Source organism: Drosophila virilis, chromosome 3 (genome assembly GCF_030788295.1).
Source record: "Drosophila virilis strain 15010-1051.87 chromosome 3, Dvir_AGI_RSII-ME, whole genome shotgun sequence".
Taxonomy (NCBI): Eukaryota; Metazoa; Arthropoda; class Insecta; order Diptera; family Drosophilidae; genus Drosophila; species Drosophila virilis.
The window spans coordinates 11848538-11871585 of NC_091545.1; the positions used below are offsets into that span (position 1 = coordinate 11848538).

The following is a 23048-nucleotide window of genomic DNA, read 5'->3' on the forward strand; positions in this document are numbered from 1 at the left end:
AATTATATTTTATATTTAAGTTCTAGCGTTAAATTTGATTTAAATTTTTAATAGTTTGTTTGCGCTCTCTAACCTGCCTTAAGATACAAGTATATTCTGTTTATTTTGTTTTTGTTTTTTTTTTATTTTACAATTAATATTTAATATTTTAACTTTATGCTTTTTTCTGTTGCTGCGTATTTTTTTGTTTTTGTTTTTGCTTTGTTTTGTTTACGGCGCTAAATCAATTAATTTTATAGGCTTTAAAAAATAATTAAAATTATGCAACAATTAAAATGTAAATGTTTTCATTTTATAAATGTAATAAAATTGTTGGGATTTTGTTTTTGTTTGCTCATGTTTCCCTTTTTACTTGTATTTTTATCATTCTTGTAATCATTTACTGTGTTTTAATAGTTGTTTTTTGTTTTTTGTTTTACTTTCTTTTAATACTTTGTACAATAAACAAGAAACATTTCACATACGAAAATGTAAATCAAATGTTTGAAGAACGCTTTCGGCTCCATGAAAATAATTATTATTTTTCGATAAATGAGAAAAATGATAGAAAACTTTCTGTATTTTGTTTGGGCCAAACGCGAAAATGAAACATTTAAATTCGTTAATTTCATTGAAGGAATTCTTTTTTTATGCTCTCAAAACTGAAATATTTATATGGTATAATGACTGTTTGTTGTTGTTGTTGTTTTATATATATTTTTGTTGTTTTTTTTTTCTCTTCTTTTTGCTTTAAATTAAATGCCAATTAATTTAATTAATTAATTTTTAAATCACATTTCATTGTTTTTCAACACTGCATATTCAAATTTTTGCATTTTCTGCTACGATTTTGTGTTGTTTGTTGTTGTTGTTGTTGTGTGTGTGTGTGTATGTGTGTGAGGAAACGAAAATGTTTTTGTTTTTTTTTTTCTTTGAATTACGCAACTCGCTTTGTTGCGATATTCATTAAAATTAATAATACTATATACAAATATGGTTTAGGCCATTTTTAATTTTTGTTTTTCGTTTGCATTCTTTTTTTTGTTAAGGAATTTCTCAAATCATTCGCTTCGTATCTCAAACTACAACCACAGGCGTTGTGCAACACTGGACCGGCGCCGTTAACAACCACTTCGCAACACTGCTTAGTCGAATAACGTGGCCAGCAAATCGTCGCTAGCATTGTTATTGCTACTGCCACTGGACGGTGGCGTATTCAAATCCGGCTGCGGATCCAGGTACGACAGGATTTCCATTGGATCCATATCTTGCAACAGCTGTAAGTACAAGAAAATTTAGATTAAGTCCTATTTATAAGCTACTCGTTGCTTTGTAAGAAGCGTGCCGCGTTGACTCGTTACATTGCACTCGTTACTTTCAAAACTCGTTACTTACATTCAAATCGTGCCCATTGTTATCGAGCCCGGCCGCGGAGGGATCAAAGTTCTGCAGTTCAGCGCTCAAATCGCTCTCAAACTTGAGCTGCGTCTGGCTGCTCATGAGCGAGTTGAGCAGCTGCTCCTGCTGCGACTGTTGCTGCTGGCTGTCCGCGTTGGACATGCTGGTGCTGCTGCCCAGACTGCGGCTGGGCGTGCCCGGTGTCTGTGGTGAATTGTGTCCGGTGCTGTTGTTGTTGTTGTTGTTGTTGTTGTTGCCACCATTGGAGGCGTTGGGCGTGCCGCCGCTAATGGGCTCATTGTGGGACGAGCTAACGCTGGGCGGGCCACCGGGCGTCATCGGATGGCTGGCGGCGCCAGGCGTATGCGGCGTGTGTGGCATCTAACAGAAGCAGGCAAGGATTAGCTGATGTTGAGATACAATCGAGTTGAGCTTGAAAGCTTACCTGATCGCTCAGCGATTTCTCCATGGCATTGAGCTGATCCAGCGAGTTGACGCCGTCGCTATTGGCCAGGCTGTTGGCGTCGCTGTGGCTGCCACTGAAGCTGTCATAGCTGCTGCGAGTGCCACTGAGCAGAAGGATGAGGATTAGCTTTGGTTCGATAAGAGAAAGATGGTATTCTGAGATGACTTACAGCTGGGCGCCGTTGGGTGCATTGTTGTTGCCCATCATGTTGCCGTTGGCAATGGAATTCATGTCGTGCATATTGTATGGACTCATGGCCTGAGAGTTGTCCCATGTGGGCAGCTGTGTGGAGCCGGGTGACATGACTTTGGCAATGTCATCGCACAGCTCCTGCTTGATGGCGGGCAGCCCGTTGCCCACACTGCCCACGCTGCCGACGCTGGTGTTGCTGCTGCTGCTGCTGCTGCTGCCGCTGCCGTTGTTGTTGTTGTTGTTGTTGTTTCCGTTGTTGGCGGCGGCGGCGGCGGCGGCGGCGGCGGCAGCAGAGCTGCCATTTGGTGGCGCCACATTAGCGCCTGTCGGTGCACCCGCTTGCGGCGGATTGGGCATGCCGCCATTGTGCTGCAAGGCGCGCCAATTGGCCGACGAATCAATGATCACCTCATCCACGTCGGAGGTGCTCAGCGTGTTGAGTATGGCCCAGATGTACTGATCGATTTCCAGGGTATCGGTTATGGCCGACTTGCTGCACTCCGGACAGCGCCAGGAGCCGCGCTCGCTGTTGATCATCAGATAAGCCTCCAGATCGAAGCATTGGACATGCTTGCACTCGTGCCCGCGCGCCGGCAGGCGTATTCGACTCTTCGTAATGGGACACTTCAATGAGATCTTGGCGCACTGTTGCGCAACATCCGGACTGCCGCCATTGGTGACCACACCGTCCGCACCGACGCTGGGCAGGCTCAGGTTGCGCTTGATCTTCTGTACGCTGTGCTCCAGCGGCAACAGATTCCGCTTATGCAGCGTCTGCAGCACCTGGCGCACCGATGGCCGATGGACTAGTTGCAGCACAAACAGATGCGACTGCCGAAAAGAAGGCGAAATAGAGACAAGATTATAGCGGGTCACACGGAATGGGTCTGTATCCAGCTGGAGACTTACACAACAACAGGAACTGGCGGTCAGCTGCAGCGTATTGCGTCCCGGCTGGCAGACAGCCTTCAGATAGAGCGGACGCAGCGCTGTGCTGTTCTTCTCGGAGCGCTCGATATTGAGCGGGGTGGCATTCGCGGAGACGGTAACGGTGTGCGGCCAGTTGGTGTTCATCTGGCGATCGTCCTGATGGAAGCATTTCAGCTGCAACTCCAGATCGGTGCTGTACGAGAAATGGACATTAATTTCTAGCCAGGATTAGAGCGCAGCTGGGGGGGACTTACCGGCACATCAGCGTGTTGTAGACATTCTGCTTCAGATGGAACACATGATTGCTCACCGAGAGATTGTGGAGCAGGCGGAACGGTGGCAGAATGATGCCATCGCGCACCGGGAATGTCAGTCTCATCTCTTCGCCTGCACAAAAAAAGCATTTGGTTAATGAATCTGCTCCACTAACGTCTATAACCAATACACTTACTGCTGTCCATGGGAGGCTTGATGTCCGGATTGGGGCTGACATAGGGCACGCTGCAGGCGGGCGTCAGCGGCGGCGTCGGATTGCCAGGAACTGGACTGTGCTGATAGTTTTGCTGGAAACTGCAAATTAAAAACGATGATGAGCAACTGCCTCAATGGGGGAGTTAGCGTGTTGTGGACTTACCCTTGATTCTGGTAGGGATTGCCGGTGCTGGCAACGGAACCCGGTCCAGCCGGGCACATGCCGCCTTGGCCAGCGCCCACGCCCATGCCGCCAGCACTGCCGCCGGGATAGAATTGGGCCTGATGTGCGCCGGCAGCGGCGCCATAGCCAACGCCAGCGCCGCCCGCTTGCGGCACAAAACGCTGCTGACCCATGCAGCCGGGACCGGGTCCCATGCCAGCGACGCCCATGGGCATCATGGGTCCGCCGCCCGGGCCCATTACCGGCCCGCCATTCGGACCCATGCCATTGCCGGCTGATATGCGTCCGTAGGCGCCAGCGCCACCGCCGCCGCCGCCGCCGCCGGCCATGGGAACGGCACGTCCATAGCCATTGCCGGCGCCCGCTTGCATGGGCAGGGGCACGCCTGGCACACCGCCGCCGGCGGCGCCCGGATGCATCTGCTGGCCGCCGTACATTTGCGGCGGCTGCTGCTGTTGCTGTGCAGGATTCGGATACATGGCGCCGCCAACGCCAGCGCCGGCGCGCTTCTGTGCCATGTGCATCTGCGGATGTGGATACGGCGCCATGCGGCGCTGCTGCTGCTGCGACAGCTGCTGCTGCGACAGTTGCTGCTGCTGCTGCTGCTGCTGTTGCGGATAGCCGCCATTGGCCATGCCCTGCATCTTGGCCATGGGATTCATGCCGGCCATTTGCTGGCCCATGCCGCCGCCGGGTCCCATCGACATGTTCTGCATTTGGTTCATGGGCGTCATCTGAAACGAGACATGTTTTTGTTATAGTATTTCCATGCTAAGCTCCAATCCAAATAGATAAGCTCGCGGCACGTGCGAGTCGCCTTTGCACGCCAATTGTGGCTGCTAATTGCTCCAACGCGCTGTTGTTGTTGTTGTTGTTGTTGTTGTTTTTCATATGTCACACAGCTGCTTGGCCGTAATTAGCCAAAGCCCTCTGCCCGCTACCCCGGAACCAACCGCAGCCGGAGAGTTCCCTACCGCAACGTTTGCCCAGTTGCTGCACTTTGCCCACATCATGCAAACAATTAAATTTGTTATTGAAAGCGCATTCAAAGCCGCCAACTGCGCCGCAAACGGCTCAGTAGCCAAATGGAGCCAAATCCGAATCCAACCGAGCCCGAGCCCGAGCCCCAGTCCGAGCCGAATCGCGTCGTTTCAAGCCGAACTGCGAACTGTACCGAGACCATAAAATCCAATCCGAGATTTACCTGCCGTTCGTTAAGTCGTCACAGCTTGCGTAATTGTGCTGCCCACCCCCCCCCCCCTTCCCTGCCCCTGGTTCCACCCTTTGTCACATGTTTGCCATATTCTCGCATGACCTTGCCTACATGGAGGGTTTTATGGCAATGTTACGAACGCTCGTTAAACTGCGCCCGCTGCCAGCAGACCAACTGATCTGAGCATATAAAATGTTTAGATATAGCTCTATAATCAATCTGTTAAATAGCAAATCTCATTATGGGCAATGCTAGTAAATATTTCCCTTTGTAACTCTTTTTTTTATTTTCAAATACTTTTATAATAGTTTTTAAAGGTGTTGAAAAGTAACCCCAAAAAGAGATTATTCTATTTGCAAGAAAAACCCAAAATATCCCGTTTGCCAACACTACAAAAAAAAATATCCCAAGCTAAGAGCTAAATTTCCCAAGCCAACAAAGCCCCTTCAGCTTTTTTAAAGCTAAAACCTCACGCTTTAACCAAGCTGACTTTCGCCCTTTACCGCCAAATTGTCTTTGAGAAATTCATCAGAAATTCAATTTAGATTTCGATGCGATGTTCTGTTCTGTTCCTTTCCCTCTGCTCTTTTTTTCTTTCTTTTTTTTTTTGTGTCGCGTTTGTACGTAAATGGGGGAGGCGTTCATTAAAAACAATCTGTTTATGGTCCGAAATGAATTTGAAATGCCAACAGCTGGCCATAAGCCGGCTCTGAGTTGGGGAGTGGGCGAGTGGGGGGATCTACAGTTGGTGCTGCAGCTGCAGTCATTGGATGAAGTCATCAATTGGATTCGATTCTACTCACCTGATGATGCCTTTGTGCGGCCGCATTGCCATAGCCCATGCCGGCCATGCCCATGCCGCCCTGGCCGCCAGCGTAGCCGGCCTGGCCGCCGCCTCCATTCATATATTGGCCATTGCCGTTGCCCATCATGCCGCCATTGGCAACCGGATGCATGCCGCCGCCCATCTGCAAGATTCGAAACGAAGTGTTAACGCGAGTCTCAAGCAACTCCAGGCATATGTATGCTACCTGACTGTAGCCGCTCATGGCGTCCATATTGGACATGTGTTGCTGCTGTTGTTGCTGCTGCTGTTGTTGCTGTTGCTGCTGGCTGGCTGCTGCTGCTGCTGCTGCTGCTGCTGCTGCCACCATATTAGGATAAGCAGCGCCGACGCCCGTCTGGGCCTGTCCGCTTTGGCTGCTCGAGTTGCTCAGGCCGCTCAGTGAACTGGCCGAGCTGTTGCTGCCGAGCGAGGTGAACTCCGAGTTGGGACCGAAGGTATTGTTCAGGCTACGCAGGCTGTCGCCGCCGACGAGCTCATTGCCTAGCATAAAGTTGCCGCCGCCGCCCACAGAGCGTGGATGTTGCTGCTGCTGATGATGATGTTGCTGCTGCTGATGATGTTGCTGTTGTTGTTGGTGTTGTTGCTGATAGGCCAAGAAACTTTCGCGCTGTTGCTGCTGATATTGCTGCTGTTGCTGCTGCGTGTAGTACTGTTGTTGTTGTTGTTGTTGTTGCTGCTGCTGCTGCTGTTGTTGATGTTGCTGCTGCTGTTGCTGTGCATCCACGATGCTTGTGCTGCTGTTGGTGCTGCCACCTGGCGGTGAGATTTGGCCCCCTGTGGCTGGCGCCCTTGAGGAGCCTGCCTGCTGGTTCATTTCATCATTTTTTCTGTAATAATCATAGCGAACATAATAATACGAATTAGTTTTCATCATTCCATTCAGGGGCAGATACAGTGCAGTGGGCGTGTCAGCCGCAGTTGCAGCCTCCCGGCGCCACATATTCGCAAAAAATAGATCAAAATAAAAACAAGCTCAGTTTTCCAATTAAGGCGAGCTCTCAACGCGAAAGCCAATTTCACTACAATTAGTTTCGAGAAATTTGACAAAATTTTGATAGTAAAACCAAATAAAAAATGACAGGCAGGCAGACAGGCAAGGGGAAGTGAAGCAGGAAACAGGAACAAACTGAAGATCCGTTAACAGATAATAAGTTCTATTCACAATTATTATTTACAATCTAGCTACAAATGATAAGCAAATTAATATTAATACTCGTTCTCATTGATTACTTCTTGCACTTCTCAACACTGTGTGCATGATTGCATTCTGCTTAAGTTTATAAATATGCCTGCGTATTTATCGTATGCTATGAGTCAGTTAATACACTGTAAATACTTGTTGTTTCTTTGGTCAATTTTTGTTGAAGCGTGCCTTGAGACGCGGTACGTTTGCAATTGTCAAGTCGTTTGTAATGGGCGCAGTTTTCTGCCTCATCGATGAGGTCAGCTTTATGCTCACGTTAACAACAACAACAACAACAACGACAACAACATCAAAATGATCGTCATTATCATGATCATGATCGTCTGTCTCCTTCGTCATCAGCATGCACATTTCATCATTGTCAAACACTGTCATTCATTTAACTCGCAGCTGTTGTTGTTTTATACGAATTGCATTTTGTTTGCTTCACTTGTCGCACAGTTGCGCTTCTTCTTCTACTACCTCGCTCTCGCGCTCTCTCTCTCTCTCTCTGTCTGTCTTTCTTCTTCTGCGCGTCTCTTTGACATTTAAAGCCTAAAATGTCAAATGGGCTCAGGGCCTGCACGCCGCCCTCATTGCCCGCTTTGCCTAAACCGCGCTGCGCAGCGTCTCTCGCGTTGCGTCGCGTCTCGTCGCGTTTTGTTTCGTTGAAATTGTTTTCGCATTCGCGTTTTGATGGAGCGACTTTTAAGGTAAAAATAATTAAGCATATTTGCCAGGCAACAACAACAGCACTGAGCATATGAAGCATCGAGAACACAAACACAAAACGCAATGCGAATCGGAAAAGTACAGAATACAAAAAAAATAGAATGCAAAATAAATAAATAAAGAGAAAACAATACAGAAATATAAAGTAACACGCTCACAATAATTGCGCATCTACAAAAAGCAGCGGCCGCCGCGCAACAAAAGCAAATACGAAAAAAAAAAAAAAAAAATACAGTAAGAGCAGAAAAAAAAAAGAAAAGCAGAACACACACGCACATACACGCGCAACAACAAAAATGGCAAATGTAAATAAATAGCACACTAAGCGATTGGCTGATAATCGCATGACGAGCGCTTTGCCGGCGAGCCGCTAGTTACGCGCGCGGGGGGTACTTGCCGAGAGGTGTGCGGTTCGGCATTCGAGTGGATCTGTGATTGTGGCTGTGACGATAAATTTGCATTGAGTTCAACTAATCGGTCGGGCGCGTGGCGGGGCACGAAACAACAACTACAACAACAAGAGCTAAACGCAAGTGCTCCCAAGGCGCTCCGAATGCGGGTCAGCAGGTCATGCAAAAGTCGCCGCAGTCGGACAGGATTTTGTGTGACACAATTCAAGGCTGACCAAATTACAGTTGCAAAATTGACAGACTAATAGGCGTGGAGTGCGAGGGAGGGTGGGCATGTTGATTAGAAACTGCGCTAAGCGCATTATTTGCCAGATTGGTTCATCTGGTGAACCGGTTCTTTTGAGGTGAGCATTTTTACTTAGTCAAGCATTAGACATGGTTCGCTTTCTACGCTGCTTTATAAAAAACTAAATATTCTTTCTTGCTTTACAGATAAAAAGTGTACGAAGATAAGATGGCAACGTGTTTGCTACCGGAGAAATTCCAATGAAGTGCTTGCTTGAGATTTATCTTGTTGTTTGGTAAGTGCATTAAATTATGCTTATTGAGTTCGCGCGAAACACTCGCTTTTGTTGCATTTGTTTGCTTAGTTCGGGCATTTCAAAATATTCTGTTTAAATTTGTGCTCTTCGTTGTTGTTTTTATCTAATTACATATCTATCTATCGAGTTACAGTTATGATCAATTTCCTGTTAATGTGTTGGCTGCTGCCTTATAGACAGCATAACCTTCATACAGACTTTACATGCGAAAGAGGAAGAGACAGAAAGAGAGAGAGAGAGAGTGGGGAGAGGTCGCAAAAAGTGCAAGGTGTAAGGCAAATCAGCAGAAGAGAGCGGCCCGTTAGCTGCATGCTGGCTGAGCTGCTGAGAGACATGCAGAGAGGCATACATACACATTAGTTGTTCTAAGGTTGCGGTAGGGGGGCAGGGGAACTACATTGTTTTGTCATATAATCGTCAAGTTTGTTTCTCGTTAAGTTCTGTTTTGCCTCATTATGTGAATAACAATTTGCATTACATGAGCGATGAGCGACTGAAAGCGAGAGAGCGAGTGGGAGAGAGAGCAAGTGGTAAGCTGTGTACGTGTGTGTGTGTGTGTCTGATGACGCCGTTAGGCACTTGTTGTTGCTGCATTTGAGTTTTTGTTTGTTGTACTTTGATTAGATATAAATTTCTTTATTGATTAGATAAAATGAACGCGAAAAAAACAAAACCAAATATAACAAAAAAAAAAAGGGAAGGCAAGGTAGACAAAGGAGGCCACAAACAGATGGAAATCAGTACATGATCTGACCCCGCTCTCGCCCTCTCTTTCGCTCGCTCTCTTACCGTTAGCTAATTGTAAGTTGCGCGCACTTCAATTTGCGGCGGTCATAAAAAAGTATTTGTTTTTTTTTTTTTAATGATTTCCGTGTTGTTGTTTTGTTTTTATTTCATATAAAAAGCTAAAACATTGCGTGTTTTCCGAGACGCAGTTTAAAAAAAATATTTGTTTTTTTTCGCCTTTTTTGGAATTTTGACTTTTTTTTACGCTCAGCGAATTTTCAGTATTAAATCCGAATTTGTTATATTTTTTTTCTTTTGTTTTATGGCGGGGTTGGGGGCTTGTCTGAGCGGAGGGTTGATTATGTCAGCAGTCAAATGAAATATGTGTTTTTTATATGTTCTTCACGGGTTTGGGGCTCAGATGAATTAGTGGTCGATGGGGCAGCGAGCAGGGGCGGCAGCGAGAACGGGAGAGGGGGGGGGGGGTCACACAATATTGCACAATATGTAGTCGTATATTGTGTCTGGCTCGAGTTCATGATTGGCAAATATCTGCGGCAAAAACGATTTGCGGGAGAAACAAAAACCAAGAAAAATAAGTGCAAAAGTTTTATTTATTATTTTCGTTATTTTTTATCTTATGGTTGGGATGTCGTGTGCTTTTTATAGACGACATTTGGCGGCGCGTGTAAAAAAGCAGAATGTATAGAAAAAAACAGAAGAGAGAGCCGTACAAAATTGTCAGACACGTGCGTGAAACAACGAATGGGCAGAGGGAGGGAGGGGGAGGGGATGTTGCAGCAATATGCATAAGTTTTGATATGAATAGACTGGAGAGAGATCAGGCATCAGGTTGCATTCGGGCAATATTCAATAAATTTCGGGATGAAACATGACAGAAGTGCGACAGAGGAAATGCCATCAGAGGCGGCCACTGGACAACTGTAAGGCAATTAAAAAAGCCAACACAGAGAGGCACACCCACACACACACACACAAACATACATATATTTGGAGATATGCTCTGTATTTTTGGTGTAAATGCAAAATGTTGAACGACAGTCAGCAGAAACAAAGCGAGAGGGAGTAAGAGAGGGGGAGTATGAAAGAGAGAGAGAGAGAGGGTGTGAGTGAGTTTCCTGTGCCATCAGTCTTACATACAATACCTCGTCGTACTGGTTCCACATTTCATAAACCATGCCCAACCCCCGCCTCCTACCCCTCGCTGCGGCTGCTGCTGCTGCTGCTGCTGCTGCTGCATTCGATACCCTCTCGAAATGCGTTTGACAGTTGTTTTCAAGGGTGTTTAATGCTGAGCCGCCACGAAAACCAAACTGAACTGAACTGAACTGAATCGCATTGTATGCCATGCCCAATGCCCATGTCTGTCGCGGAGCCCAAAGCCGGGCTCTCCGTGCTCTCTCTCTCTCTTTCTCTGTCTATGCAATTGCATTTTGCTGAAATTTGTGCGCCAGATACCCTTTCCTGGGGTTGCTATAAATTGGGCACGAGCAGTATCAGCAGTAGAATCGATATAGCCATGCAAACTAGGCTCTCAGTATTCAAGCAGATTTTGCATACTTTCGACTTTCTGTTGCAGGTAGAAGATCAAGCGGATCGGAGCGCTATATCATAAAAATGCCTCTCAAGATATCTTGAACAAACTCAGACAAAACAAGCTTCAACATGGACATGCATGCACACATATTTGCCAAATTTTTGGCAGAGCATTTAGTATTCGGCTTGCCTACTTTGTCGTGTTGAAGTTCGCTTTTTTCCTTTTGTGGCGCGGCAGCAAATTTTGCAATATTCGCATGTCACTGCGGCGCCGCATTGTTGAGGATTGCTTTCGGTTGCCTTGGCTGTTGCTTTGTGGCTCCTTTCCTGTTTTTTTTTTTTTTGTTCTCGAAATTTGCCAGCGGCGCCTGCAGGTATGCAGCAGTTTTTATGTGGACTTTAAGTTGAAATCGACTGCAAAGTTTTGGGGCACACACACACACACACACACACACACAGCATGACACCGAGCGGAGACGCCATAAAACTTGACGGCGCCTCAAGTTACACAGAACCATGCCCCTTTGCTACGCCGCCCCCAACACTCGCACACACTCGCACAACTGCTCCCTTTTATGGTTTCATTTTGAGTGAATTACTTTTGGCGCCCAATCGCCCGCTGCGTTGAATATTTCGTATAAAGTTTCTTGTCCAAAGCATAAATATCGTCTCATGATTTATTTGCCAATGGATTCGACACACACACACACACACACACCACAGCGGCTCATCATAAATTGCAATAAAAATCAAAATAAATCAGCATAATAGACTCGCAGCAACCACCGCAGGCCGGGCACACAGCAGCAACCCTCGCAAGCCAACAACCAGCCCGTGTGGGTTTTTTTTTTGGTTGACTGGGGTAAATTTCGCGACCCACTCGACAACCGAATAAAAATTGAACTGCAAAGGCAGAAACAAAAAACAAAAAAAAAAATTAAAACGAAAAAAGCTGGAATTGTGAAAAAAAAGGCGCACAACTTTGATTAAAAATCGAATGCAAATAATGCAACAGCCCAAACAAGCTGCTGAGGCACAGAGGCACGTTGACTGATATGCTGCCACGTCAGGCAGGGCAAAACATATTCATATTGTGGCATGCAGCAAACCAAACACACTCCACACACACACACACACACACACAGACACAGCAGCCCCGCCTCAGTCCTGGACATGTTATGTGAAATATTGCTTCTAAATTTTGCTCGTTGTTGCATTTTCCTGTCGATTTTAAATTCATTTTTATAAATGTTTTGTCGGTTTCTGGTGTGTGTGTGTGTGTGTGTGTGTGTGTGTGTGTGTGTGTGTGTGTGTGTGTGTGTGTGTGTGTGTGTGTGTGTGTGTGTGTGTGCAAAAGTTTCTGTTTGCCTGTTGGCTTTGTTCAAAATTTAGCCGCATGCATCACATGTGGTATGAGTAATATTTGAATGGTTTGTCCAGCTGGTGGCCCCCATTCCCCCGCGGTTTTGGCACCTGTAACTGCAGACGGCTCCACAGCAACAACAGCAACAACAACAACAACAACTTCAGCTTAAACAAAGACTATGCCAACATCAACAACAATAAGCGCTGGCAGATACACAGCTCATGTTGCCGTTGCACGCTGCGTATACGCAATGTGCGCTGCTTTCTATGATAGCCTGTCCACGAGTGTGTGTGTGTGAGTGTGTGTGTGTGTGTGTGCACTAATTAGCATATTTAAGCGTTCACTTGATGTACATATATATACATATACATAAACATGCACAGCGAGAAATTTGGACTATGTCCGCTTGGACTAAGAATTCGATATTCTAATTGGGTTTGCTATTGTGTTCCATATAAATATATATATATATATTTCTGATTCGCCAGCAGACAAAGTATACATATGCTATAATTATGTTAATATTACATAAACATTTGCTTATATTATAAAAATTTTTAAAAATATGCTGCATACTTCCGGGAGCTAAACGAAGTTTTAATGCGTTTAGATTAAAGCAAAGTCAAGTGCTTGAATTGTGTTGAATATAGTTATTAATTAATATATCAAAACTAAAATCAAAGATTTGTATATTATAGTGTGTATTTAAATATTATTTATATAAGAAATTTGAAGTGAAGGGTTTGCATATTTCACTAGATATTCTTTTTATTTTGTTGATTCAGAACAAGGACCTTTCACTCTAATTTGTAGCTCTGCCAAATCCTGTTCGCTTTAGGCAATGTTTACTGTGCCATATGCCATATGTGATATATGTGAATGTATATATATAGAGTTATATATTTATATGTATAGGCGAATCGCATTATAGAGTTCAAACGCATAAATAAAACAAAACTGCATTTCGCAATTTTGTAATTGCACTTGGCTCTTGTTGCTACTGCTAGTTGTTGTTATTGTTGTTGTTGTTGCTTTTGTTATTGTTGTTGTTGTTGTTGTTGCTGTTGTTGCTGCTGTCCTTGTGATGTAACCCCAAATGGTTTGCTGTCTGCTCGTGCCGCGATAAAAAGCGACTTGTAACACGCGCTAATCAACAGCCGCCATGGCTGTGCCGTCTAGTTTCATTTCCAGGTTGGACCCAAGCACAGCACCTCCCCCGCCCGCATTCACCCCCTCACACACCATCGGCCTGTGCAGACCGCGGCGTGCCCCTCCCCTGCACCTATCAATCAGCGACAGTTTTGCGCACCTTACTTGACTGTTTTTCCTCTTTTTGTTTAGTTTTTATTTTTTTTTTTTGTTTTTCTAGTTATACGCTGCCTATCTTATCTGTCAGTTTTGCTGAAACAAAATTTATGCCAGCTCGCAGTTGTTGTAGTTGCAGGGCAGGTGTGTGTGTGTGTGTGTGTGTGTGCAACCTTGTGGCTTACGAAAAATTCTAAACGAATTGGATAATACGTCAACGTCATCAACAGCAAGATTTTGTTATTTTGTAGTTTTTGCTTTTTATCTAATCGCCAATTAAATGCAATCGTCCCATCGAAATGGCCGAAAAAAACCGCGCAAATGTCGAAACGGGGCAAGTTTTCGTATTTAACAAAAGCCAGCGCAAAATGAGAATACAAAAAAAAAAAAAAAATCATAAACAATTAGACACACATAAACATTAAAAATAAATCGAAGGCTGGCTGTCAGCGACAAGCCAAATGGCAGCAGCAGCAACAACATCAACAACAACAACTAAAAAGAAGCTGCAATAATTTTGCTCAAGTATTTTGCACAAACAACAACAACAGCAAACACATAAACAATATACATAAATCACATTTTAAAATAAAACAAAGCGAGAATTGCAACAGCGCAAAATAAAACGACGAAAAACTCAACGCATAAATCGACGTCGATGACGGCGACGTCGCTGCCGCGGCCGCTGCCGACGCCGACGCCCGCGTCGTACTTGAAAACCAGTTTCAGGCAACAAAAATGTCTGCCGACGTACAGCTAAGCAGCGGCAACAATCTGATAGTGCAACAAAACAAACAAAACAAGCCCAAAATTGTTTTTAACAAAACAAAAAAAAAAATGACAACTCGAAATTGTGCCATAACCTCAAATTGTTGAGCATAACCACAAAATAGTTAAAGCAGCAGCGATAGACTGTGGCATGAGGAAACCAAGCTGATAAGCACATTTAAATAGAAATGTTGAGAAGCGCCGAGAGCGGCGCACAGTTAGACAGCAGTCAACTGTGAGAAGCGCAAAGAGCGGCGCATAGACAGTTATGTGGCTGTGAGAAGCGCAAAGAGAGGCGCAATGCGGAAGTTAAACGAATTGACAAAGCAACTGTGCGGGTATAGAGATGAAAAACAAATCAAAATGAATATGTTTCATTATGTTCATTCAATTTGACGTCAATTCGACTGTAAAGTCTTTAGCTTAATTCCAATCTTTATTGTATGGCAACTTAATCGACTTGTCGCACATGGTTTACAGTTCTTTGTGCAATTTTCATTCATTTCTGACCGTAAATCAGAATTCCGATTCTCGCACTCGATGCCGTAATGTAATCGCCAGCAATAAATACTTGGCTGTACAAGAAACAAAAAAAAGAAATACCCATGCCACGGCCGAGTTCCATTCACAAAAACGTTGACAATCTCTGCCACAGCCCAGCCATTCGCCATATTGAAGACTGGGCCAGCAATTCGTCAGCTATTGGTATGGGTGGGCGGTGCTGAAAGCCCATGATAAGAGCTGCGATAACCAAAATTTCTGCATACCTGGGCGAAAACACAAAAAAATATAAATAAATACTAAATATGTCGGCCGACGAGTATGGCTACAAGTTGAAAATGGGTTTCCATTCAGCACAGCTGAAGACGGGGCTCGGCGTGGAGTGCAATGAAAATTTCCACTGTCTGTCAACAGAAAACGCAAACAACTAGAAGCGATAGCCACAGCTAATGCCGATTGCAAATACCCTGTACTCCAGTTTGAATCTGCGATAAAGATGTGCGTCTAAAGTAGACTCATATCAAAAATCCAGATATAAACGCTGAGAAACAGAATACAGAGCTTTTGAAATATCAAACTATGATATATCGAATCAGGTTTATTCCTTATAAAGATCCAGAAATCCAGTTGTAAACCCAGAGAAATGGTAGACAGTTCCTATTCATATATATTCTTTCTTCTATATTCCTCGGCCCCAAGAAATGTCATAGTAAGTGTTTTGTTCAGGCACACCCCGTTTTAAACGATTACGAGGTATACGAAAAAAACATACACTTTGCTCTATAATTTGTTGCTGTAGCTTGTTGTAGTTGTTCTTGTCGCTGATAAGAGTTGGTTACCTTTGATTTCTGTTCTGTGCGTAGCGTATTCGGCGACGATATGGAACTTAAAATGGAACTGGGACTGGAACTAGGGACTTGGACTGGGACTGAAACTGGAACTGGGAGTGCTATCTATGGCTGACAAGTTAAAAGTTTGGTTTCGGTTTCTTTTTGTTGTTGTTGTTGTTGTTGTTGTTATTGTTTTTTCCGTTTTAAGCATATATTTAACTAGAAGTGTGTGTGTTCGGTTGTTCGGTTCGGTTCGCTTGGGCTGATATCAATGCTCGGTGGTGCTTTTAATTGGGTCGTTAAATGTGATTTGTTGTTGCTGGTTGTGGTTGTTGGTTGTTTTTGGGCGGTTTTATCATGTGACTTCTTCAAGGTGTTTTGAGGACAAGAATCTATGTATAGGTAAACACGATAACGCGGCCCAAAATTCAAAATGAAACCAAATGCACATCTCTCGCCAACGATATCGACTCAGAGTCAAAAGTCAGACTCTTAACCCATTAATGCCCGCCCAATCAAAACCGAATTGCAATTAGATATGCGAGACAAGCGCGTTGACCTTCAGACAGTTGAGGGTATTTAATGCCATGGCCCCGACAAAGGGTGGTTTACCTAACACGTGTAACTATTGTTATGGCCACGACTGTATGTGTGTGTGTGTGCTCAAGGGGTTGATCGGGCTTCAGCCCCCGTACGCTGATGGGTTTATTAATATTGAGTCTCACTTATTAAAGGCACTTTTCTAAGTGCATGTGGACTCGATAAAGCAATAAACCCAACAAATGTTTGTTTTTTTGGGGTTAATGAGAATCAGAGAGAGAGAGAGAGCGGGAGAGCGTGGCAATGGGAGAGTGAGCGCGCAAAACGCCTCTCTTTGATCTTTCGCTCTTGTGTTTGTGTGTGTGTGTGTGTGTGTGTGTTTGTGTGCGGTTGCACCTAACATTATCCCAGGGGGGTTGTTTACACACACTCGCACACACACACGCACACACACAAGTATACTTTTTGCGATTTGCAAATGGTTTTCCGCGTTTAGGTTTTGTTTTTCTGCTATTTACTTATTGTATCGCATTTTTATTTCCCGTGTGAAAATTGCCAAAGGCCCTAGAGAACAGGAAGTCGGAGGTAAAAACGGCTACTTTGCCCGTCCGTCCGTCCTTTTATTTTTGGGGTTCGTCTCGTCTGGTGGTTGCTTCTGAATTTTTTTGATTTTGATGGGTTTTGATTTTTGGTCGCCTTTAGGGTTGATTGATGTGTCGCATAGTGTTATGTTGCTTGGTCTCTTTTTACTTTCGATATTTGTTTGTTGTTGCTGGCGGGTGTGTATTAGGGTGTGTGTGTGTGTGTGTCTGTGTGTGCGCCATTAACAGGGTGTTAATTGTTTTGTAAGATTTTGTGCTAGATTTTACAAGCTTAAATCAAGTGCGTGACAAAAGTTTGAAGCTCAAAATCTGAATCTGAATTCTTCGAGTGTTAATCGTAATAAAGCTTAACCGCAAGGTTTCTCAACATTTTCGAACTAATTCTCGCGTATCTCAAGAATGTTCCAGTGCATTCCGGCGAATTAGTCAAGTGATTTATTTTTGTGCTACTTTTCAGTTTTCAGGCTAGTTTTTCCTTTACCATTTTCCTCTCTTCGCTACCTGTGTCCACAAATGGGTTAAGGTTTTTACCTGTGCCGGCATACGGCTTGCACTTTAAGATCTATGTAAGACCCTTTCTTTCCGATGATGAATTACAAACGAACCGCACACAAATGAGCGTGTGTGTGTGCGTGTGTGTATTCCATTGTTGTGCCGCAAAATATGCGTGGCATGTGAGAAGAAGAGGAGAGAGAAAAACGGCAAACGGCAGACGCAGAGAAAGGCGTAGGTAGAGGCAATACTGAAAGAGGGACAGACCCAAACCCAGATGCGACGAGTTTGTAATGCTTCGTCGAGTGACCTTTTTCACGGGCTCCCCCCGCTCTTTACAAAAGATACAACAAACTGAATTTGGGCAAAAACATTGTCGCTCCGTTGTTGTTGTTGTTGTTGTTGCTATTGTTGCAAGGGCTGGCAGGCAGGCAAGCGGATCGCCGCATCTTGGGAAAATTTCTAAGTTGTGTGCGCCTTCTTTCTACGAAAATAGTTCAATGAAAAACTCCAAGAAAATGCTCGCCAAGAAATAAGAAGAGCTAGAAGAAGAACAACAGCAGCAGCAGTAGGTCGCAACAAATTGTGCACTTAACGGCAAATGTTTGCTAAGGCTGTGCAAGAGAGAGAGGGAGAGCGAGCGAGCGCACACGAGTGAGCGAGAGAGAAAGCAGACGCGCTGCTCTGCCTGCTGCTCTTTGGTCTACGTGCGAGCCGAGGTGAGCGTGTGTGTGTGTGTGTGTGAGTCAATTATGGGTCAGCTGTGCGTGAGCCTGAGAGCGATAGCAGCAGCAGCAGCAGGCGCGACGCGGCAAAGAGGCTGCGAGAGTGGGAGTGGGAGAGAGAGAGAGAGAGCGAGAGAGGGGCAGAGCAATAGAAAATACACGCATAACGGCTGTCACAGCTGATGTAAACGTTGAGTGCGTGCATGTGTGTGCATGTGCATGTGTGTGTGTGTGTGTGTGTGCGTGTGTTTACGGTTTTTGTTTTGCTTTCAGGCAAAGGAAACAGCGAGAAGAAACACAGTTAAATTACGAATTTCGTTGAACGTTGCAAACGTTTTTTTTTAAACATTTTTGATAAATTGTTTGGCAAATATTGTCAAGTTATTTATGATAATAATAATATATGTTTTTGGTTTTGCGCTTAAAACTAATTTTGTTTATGATTTCTACAACAAACAAAGCAAAAGGTGTTACAAAATTTACATAAAATATCTAAAAACAAAAGCACATTCCTTTCAAAGCACAACAATTAAATGTTTTTTTTTTTGTTTCTATATAATGAAATATATGTATTTTATTGAGCAATTATTTAAATGCACTACGTTTGTATTTTTTTTTGTTTAAATTTATTTTCAGCTAAATTGAGAAAAAAATCGTTTGGTATTTTTTTTTTGTTTCAAGTTATTTTTGTTTTTGCTCAAGTTTTTTTTTTTTTTTTTTTTTGGTATTTTTATTTTTGTTGTTTCAAATGGAATTTATTTTTAGATATTTTACCTAAGTTTTGCTTTATTGTGCGAATTGTTGTTGCGGCTGCTGCACTTGTTGTTGTTGTTGTTCTTGTTGTTGTTGTTCTTGTTGCTCTTTTTGGGAACAGTTGCGCGTTGGAAGCGTAAGAAGAAGCAGTTGCTTTGCTCTTCCTCTTCTTGCTGTTGTTGTTGTTGTTGTTGCTGCACGCCTTATCAGCGCTTTTGTGTTTTGTTGTTGCAGTTCCTTGTTTCACTTGTATTTCACTTTTCACTTGTTTCGGCGGAAAACTCTATCGAATTTAGTTTCAACTGTTAACTTGTATTGTTTTTATTTTTTCCTTCGGTTTGTGTTGGGAGTCGGGTATTTATTTTTTATTTTTATTTTTTTTTGGTGAACTTACTTTTTGGAATTGCGCTTCGTTGTTTGTTTGGAATACATGGGAATTTTGTCAAGAATCAATTGCATGGCATCAACAAATACATGGGCATCTAGACACACGGTCCAAGGTGTGTGTTGCGGTTGTTCTTGTTGTTGTTGTTGTTGTTAAGTTGTTTATTTAATTTTCAAGTGTTTTCTTTGATTATTATGATTATTTTTTGCTCAAAGGTTCAGCGACATTTTGGCAAAGTTTATTTTGATATATTTTTAACTTTGTGTCGTGCACTTTTTCTTTCACTTTTGATTTTTTGTTAATCTGGTTTTTGGTTTTTTTCTTTTAACTTTTTTGTTTGTTTTGTTGTTGTTGTTACGCTTTCACATTTCTGTTGTCTGTTTCTTTTGTTGTTGTTGTTGTTGTTTATGATTTTGCACAAGTTTGTTTTCTTTTTGGTTGCTAGCAAAAATTTCTGTTTAATTCACTTTTTTTTTTTTTTTTTTTGTAAGAACTTGTTGATTTTTATTTAGCAAATTTTTTCAAAATTTTGTTATTGTTGCACTTGTTGCAATTATATTTGTGCTAGTTGTTTGTTAAATAATACTGTTGTTGTAGTAATCCAAGTTGTTGTTGTTGTTGTTGTTGCTGCTGCTGTAGTTTGTTGTTGTTGTTGTTTTGTTTTTTTCTTGTTGTTTGCGGGCTTGCAACAGGAACTTTTTTGTTGTTTGAGCACTTAATCCAAAAAATGTGCTCTTTTTGTTGTTGTTTGTTTGTTTGTTTATTTGTTGTTTGCTCCACTTGAGCAACAATTTTTGTTCTAGAGGTGTTTATGTCACTTTAACTGCAATTTGTTTTGTTTTGTTGTTTTAATACACGTTCAAATACTACACAGTTAAAATTGTTGTTGAAAAAAAGCGTATCGAGGGTTTTGCAAAAATTCCAACGATTTTAGACGTGATCTCTCTTGTAACGTTTGCGTTTGCCGCGTTTGATGCTTGCGCGTGTTTTAACCGAACGACGACAACATTCGACGGCAGCCAGAAAGGAACTGAAGCTGGCTGGCAACGCTGACCGTGGCACGACTCGAAACTGACTGAACGGGAAACTGTCGACTGCGATGGCCGCTGCTGCTGCTGCTGTTGCTGTTGCTGTCGCTGCTGCGATGGCGGCGCTACCTTCGCACCCACACACACACACACATGCACATGCACACACGAGAGAGAGAGAGAGCTGCGAACATGTTTGTGAGCATTTGCGCGTGGTACAGTTGTCGGCTCTCCGGTTGCTCGCTCTCTCTCTCTCTCTCTCTCTCTCGCTCGCTCGCTCGCTCGCTGGCGCGCTTGATTTATTTCAGGTCGCTGTGTTTGGTATTCATTTGAGTGTTAAGGGGCGACGACGCGCGAGCACTTAAGTAAAATAATAATTATACGTATGTCAATTTGTTTGACTTCTTTGCGTGCGTTTATTGCTACGTTTAGCGTATAAGCGCAAAGCGTAGTAGAATCTACTACCTTTTTTGCTTGACATTTATTGGGTTTGTTTTGAAAGCGTTTGGGAGTGCGAGCGTGCGCTTGTATTTGTGTGTGTGTGTGCGTGAGTGTGTGTGCTTATATCTGTGTATGTGGGTAGCGTTAAGTAGATTTTTCAGCACATTTGTCTTAATTGTTGTGATTTGTGGTTGATATTTGAATGATTTACGGCAGCCAGGGGCGCAATTTTGCGAGTCTCGATATGCGGCTTACATATGCAAATTAAGTGTTGCCTGTCCATTACTTAAATGCAAATTAATTGTTTCTTAAACGTTAACACTATATTTAACAATTGCAGAGCTTAAATGGCTTCTATTTGTTAGCGATCTTAGTTAATAAATTAAATACATAAATGTATAAACATGCCATATGCTCAAATAGACAAACACACAATACAAACACAAATACAAACACACACACACACACACACACACTCACACTAACACACATGCTCGCCCAATCGTTTCGTCGAGTGGCCGCAAAATTGAAATACTTTAATTACCCGAATAAAAAACATTTAACAATTTAATCTGAGCATATCAATTGCCGCACACAACACTCCACACACACACGCACGTACACAAAAGTATGTGCACGCTCTCTCACATTTACTCTCATTTCACGCGCTCACGCTCACGTCGCGCTCTCCGCAAAGTCGAATCATGCCCAAAATCCACTCCCAATTTATCACTCAATTAGCACAGAAAAATGTAGTAGTGTATTTACTACACTTCTCGCACACACACACACACACACACACACATACACTAAAGCAAAGGGAGAGCAACAGCAGCTGCACAGCGTGAGAAATTCACTGCGAATTAAATGCATACCCAAGCAGCCGAGCTTCGGTTCGGCTACTGCTCGGCTTCGGTTACTGCCGTCGGCTGGCTGCTGTCGGCTGTCGGCTGTCGGCTCAGCTCTCGCCTTCGGCTTCAGCGTAGCCGTATCGGGTGTTCATCTCAATGAAATTGTAGCATATTTGTTGCCATATCGAGATTAAATTTTCAAAACACAAACGAGCGCAGCGCCGCTGTTGGAGGTGGCAAACACACAGAGTAAGAACGAGAGAGAGAAAGAGTGTGTGCGAGAAAGAGAGGCAGCGAGGCAGAGAAGAGAGTGAGTGAGTGAGAGAGAGAGAGAGAGAGAGAGAGAGAGAGAGCGGCTGTAAGCTTTTGTGTGTGCTGGGTGGGTGGATTGGGTGGATTGCTGGGTCGTTCGCTTGGTTGGCCGTGCGATTTATTGATGACGTCGACGACGGCGTCGCTGCCGCTGGCAGTGTTAATGTGTTTGTTGCTTTGGCATAAAATTATGTTTTATTTTATTTAACATGGTGTATGTATTTTTTTTTTTCTTTTTAATTTTGTTGCTCTCTGCTGCCGTCGATTTTTGGCAGTCCTTGTCATAATTTCAATGCGAGAAGGAAACGCAGCCGTCCTGGCGCAGGAAGTCTTCGTGAGTGTCAGGCAGCAGGAACAGCAGCAGCAACAACAACAACAACAACAACAACAACTACAGCAGCAGCAGCAGCAACAACAATAAACGTCGACAGTTGTGCGATGATGGCAGCTTCATTGGGTTATGCTTATGGTTCTCGCTGTGTGTGTGTGTGTGTGTGTGTGTATGGGTCTGTGTGTGTGTGTGTGTGTGTGTGTGTAAAAGGAAGTGTATTGCGTTGTAGGCCGTCGTCGGCTTTATGCACGTGTGCGGGCGAGGGAGGTTCGAGTATCTGTATCCGTATCTGTGTAAATGCTTTGTTGTTGTTGTTGCTGCTGCTGCTGGTTGTTGGCCTGTTCGTTCGCCCCTCTGTCATTGTGTATGTGTCATGGGCTGCTTATGCGTTGTGCTCTGTGTGTTCCTGTTGTGCCTTCCTGTCACTGTATGACTGTGCGAGCCGAGTCGAGCCGAGGCGCGTACAGGGTGCTTAGGGCGGCCACATACCACAGCTAAAACATTGCTTAGTTGGATTAGGTTCGTCAAACAGGGCACAGATTGCAGTATACGGGGTGTCTTAGCGGGCATACAGGGTGCCTCCCAGCGTGTTAGTGCTTATAAAGTTTGTCAAACAGGGCTTAAATGGAAATGTACAGGGTGCTTTCGGCAGGTTTAAAACAAACGAAATGTCTTTCATCAAGTTTTTATTTGGGTTTTCAAATAGCACACAAATGAGAATATACAGGCTGCATTACAGGGTGCCCATATACATGCCATTGCTTATCTATACGTGACTTGAATCAGCTATAATGAATTTTAATAATAACAATTTAATTATCTTCGAAGACAATTGAATGTTTATACTTTAAACGGGTTGCACTGTTAGATTTTGTGTTAGTTTGCATCACCCTGTATATAAAACGCGGCTGTAAAAACAATTTAATGCATAAAACGACAAAAATCTGGTTTTCACAAAACCAAACCCAGAGCCACCAACAAGCGACGA

General features: G+C 43.8%; 1 protein-coding gene across 3 annotated transcripts; it reads right to left on the reverse strand.

The window, feature by feature from the left end:
* Positions 1-66: 66 nt before the first annotated feature.
* tna (tonalli) lies at positions 67-20176 on the reverse strand. 3 transcript variants are annotated; one of them, XM_002047190.4, is made up of 11 exons: positions 19107-20176; positions 5865-6507; positions 5637-5801; positions 3600-4354; positions 3417-3535; positions 3220-3352; positions 2945-3158; positions 2013-2866; positions 1823-1946; positions 1375-1758; positions 67-1256 (listed from the first exon to the last, which is right to left on the reverse strand). In XM_002047190.4, the coding sequence occupies exons 1-11, from the start codon at positions 19169-19171 to the stop codon at positions 1125-1127; spliced, it is 3588 nt and encodes a 1195-aa protein (XP_002047226.1). In that variant the 5' UTR covers positions 19172-20176; the 3' UTR covers positions 67-1124. The 3 variants fall into 3 exon arrangements, with proteins under 3 accessions (XP_002047226.1, XP_015030726.1, XP_015030725.1); XM_015175240.3 differs by lacking the exon at positions 19107-20176 and adding an exon at positions 18734-19082; XM_015175239.3 differs by lacking the exon at positions 19107-20176 and adding an exon at positions 6911-7098.
* Positions 20177-23048: the final 2872 nt, after the last annotated feature.

Bases quoted from the DNA above. Each gene is read 5' to 3' on its own strand.
- tna (XM_002047190.4), bottom strand. From the start codon at position 19,171: ATGCAATTGATTCTTGACAAAATTCCCATGTATTCCAAACAAACAACG. The intron at 6,508-19,106 runs GTAAGTTCACCA...TGATTATTACAG, and splicing joins ACGAAGCGCAATTCCAAAAA to AAAAAATGATGAAATGAACC. The intron at 3,159-3,219 runs GTAAGTCCCCCC...TTTCTCGTACAG, and splicing joins TACAACACGCTGATGTGCCG to CACCGATCTGGAGTTGCAGC.